Here is a 3,209-nt window from a genome sequence, read left to right on the forward strand (position 1 = left end):
TTTGTGCACTGGTACAGATGTTCATTGGAAACTTTGACAGATGTTCATGGGACAGGGACAGTAATGCTTGGTGTACTGTGTGGGGATAGCTACAGTCTGTGTGTATATATTATAGCTCTCTGTGTAAAATCATCAGTTATGAACAGATCTGTCACAGAAGCTGCAGCATCCCCCACTCCCCCCTTCCCTCCTGCACTGAGCTTATTGGAGATTGCTGACACAGAAACACGTTTCTCTGTTTACATTGTGTGAAGGCTGTGATCCGACATCGCCATCACTTAATTGAGAGGGCCAATCACAGCGCCCATGTCCTGATCTGTGATGGGCTGTGTCAGAAGATCACAGGATCGTGCACGGCACCCATTCTAAAGGGACGGATGGGTCTGTCCACTCAGAACAGGGAAGCTACCACCTGCCCATTTATGTACATTGGCCAGGTGGGAAGTAGGGATGATCGAACGGTTCGGGTCGACCATCGGTTCGACCCGAACATTGGCTGTTCGAGGTTCGGCCGAATTCCGAACTTTTTGCTGAAAAAGTTTGGAATTTGGCAACCAGAACCGACCAAAATGCAATGGTACAGGAAATGGGCTTTAAAAGCCCGTGATGATTCTTTTGTGTGGCGGGAGGAGGCACGGGAGGTGGTCGGTGAAGGAAGAGGGTAATGTATGGTGTGACGCCTCTGTTAATCATTCTCCCTGAAGTTTATTTTCTGCCAGCCTTATAGAAAACAGGGAGAAAACTCACTACTCAGCAGAAAGCCCTGAAGAGATTGGCAGAGTTTTTTCCCCTCCTCGGACCTTCTCTACTTACAGCTCATCAGGCTTGTTCTGTGCTCTGTGTTCTCAGTGGGAAGTCTATTTGCTATATGTGAGCTGTGCTGATAATATCTGCAGCTATAGGCTGAGTACCCGGAGAAGAGCTTTTACCATTTTAAATGAATTACAGGAACTAAGTTATAAATCTCCACATGGACACAATGGGGCAACAGGGACAGGGATATGGCTACTACAGGACAGTCATTTTTAGTGCCATGTTTATAGGATATTCTTTGTACTATTTTAATCGTAAGACATTCTCTTTTGTCATGCCATCTGTAATGCAAGAAATCAAGCTTGACAAGGATGATTTGGGTTTGATCATAAGCAGCCAGTCAGCGGCATATGCAGTCAGCAAGTTTATAAGTGGAGTCCTGTCTGACCAGATAAGTGCCCGCTGGCTCTTCTCTTCAGGTCTCTGTTTAGTGGGCTTAGTGAACGTTCTATTTTCGTGGAGCTCCAGCGTGTCAGTCTTTGCTATACTTTGGTTCTTTAATGGGCTGGCTCAGGGATTTGGATGGCCGCCTTGTGGGAAGGTGCTTCGTAAGTGGTTTGAGCCTTCCCAGTTTGGCACATGGTGGGCTGTGTTATCGTGCAGCATGAATCTTGCAGGCACCCTTGGTCCTATCATTGCAACCCTTGTCGCAGCTAGTTACAGCTGGCGCAGCACTCTTTCAATGTCAGGTCTGATCTGTGTTGCGGCCTCTGTAGTATGTCTTATTCTTATTAAAAATTAGCCATCAGATGTGGGTCTTAAGAATATTGAAGAAGGACCCAAAAAAGGAAAGAAAGGTTCTGGAGCTTCAGATGAGACTACACTGAAGGAGTTTCTATTGTCTCCATACCTGTGGTTGCTGTGTACTGGGTACTTGGTTGTGTTTGGAGTAAAGACGTGTTGTACAGATTGGGGTCAGCTCTTTCTGATTCAAGGCAAAGGACAATCTGCTTTAATAGGTAGTTCCTACATGAGTGCTCTAGAGATTGGAGGTCTTATCGGCAGTATCTTAGCAGGATTGCTGTCTGACAGAGCAGTGGCAAAAGTAGGGTTAAAGAGCCATGGTAACCCGCGTCATTTTTTACTTCTCTCAATGATGGCTGGAATAGTGGGCTCCATGTTTCTGTTCCGTATTACAGTGACTCCTGGATCACCCATGGTATGGATTCTCATACTAGGAGCCATATTTGGCTTTTGTTCATATGGACCTATTGCTCTCTTTGGGGTTATTGCCAATGAAAGTGCTCCATCCAACTTCTGCGGCACTTCTCATGCAATTGTGGCTCTTTCTGCCAATGTTGGAGGATTTCTTGCAGGATTGCCCTTCAGCACTATTGCCAAACATTACGGATGGGACACGGCCTTCTGGGTAGCTAAGATGACCTGTCTGGCAGTCACTATAATCTTCTTTCTTCTGAGGAACATCCAGACTAAAATGGGGCGTTTGCCTAAGAAGTTAGACTGAAATGAAGTTCAAGATCCCTCCACCGAAGAGCATGGAAGTCAGAAGAAAGGTGGAGGGATGGATTTTAATTTATTAATTAAGTACTGCAGAGTTCTAATTGGATGCTGCAAACAAGTCATGTGGCCTTTCCCTGTTAAGGCACAGAAGTGTCCAGACTGCAGGACATGAAGGAAATGGGGACATAACACTGCACACATAGCCATGTGAAATCTATTAGTCTTCCTGCATTTTATGAAGGAACGTTTGTTTTACCTTTACTGTGATGTATCACAGACTTAACTGGAATTAATACAACTGGACCTATCCCATAGAAAACTAAGAAAAATAAGTGTCATTAAATAAACAAAACTGGAATAAAAGCCCGTGATTGGACCAGAACCATCAGTAAAAGCCAATTGAGGGGGCAGGAGAATGCTAGGAATGTGATTGGAGTGACTAGGGGGTCCATAGGCCAATCGTTAGTGAATACGCCCCCCAGTATATAAGATAGCCCCCGCCAAATTCCTAGCATTGTTATACAGGGACATGGAAGAGAGTGGAAGCAGTTCTGTTACTTCTGCTACAAAGTGTCATTTAGCAATTTTTAGTGTGAGGAAAGGGATATCTAGTGTAGTTAGGGTGCTATTTTCCACTATAGTTAGCTTTAATAATTTAGTTTCTGTAGGGAAAGTGTTAAGTGTAAGGGGACCGTAGTGTAGTGTAGGGTTAACTGACACTGACTGCTATGGCAGGGTGACAAAACCCTTCCATATCAGGATGACCGCTATAGAGAAAAGATTGTTTCTCTCAGGTCACATTCAGTGCACTGATATGGCTTCTCGCCTGTGAGCATGCTTTTTGCTGCAGGCGTTTATTGGGCTTTTTTGAGGAGATGTCTGGAGTCAGGCATGACATCTGAACATCTGTGTAGGTGTATATATACATACACCCA

General features: G+C 44.8%; 1 protein-coding gene across 1 annotated transcript; it reads left to right on the forward strand.

The window, feature by feature from the left end:
- The first annotated feature begins 641 nt into the window (after window positions 1-641).
- LOC309560203 (glucose-6-phosphate exchanger SLC37A4-like) lies at window positions 642-2,549 on the forward strand. The gene is given in 2 exon segments (XM_082263776.1): window positions 642-1,552; window positions 1,556-2,549. Coding segments are annotated over 2 exon segments (1,305 nt in total). The 5' UTR covers window positions 642-970; the 3' UTR covers window positions 2,279-2,549.
- The last annotated feature ends 660 nt before the right edge of the window (window positions 2,550-3,209 follow it).

The sequence above is a fragment of the Pelophylax lessonae genome (assembly GCF_965119305.1).
Source record: "Pelophylax lessonae genome assembly, chromosome: 7".
NCBI lineage: Eukaryota > Metazoa > Chordata > Amphibia > Anura > Ranidae > Pelophylax > Pelophylax lessonae.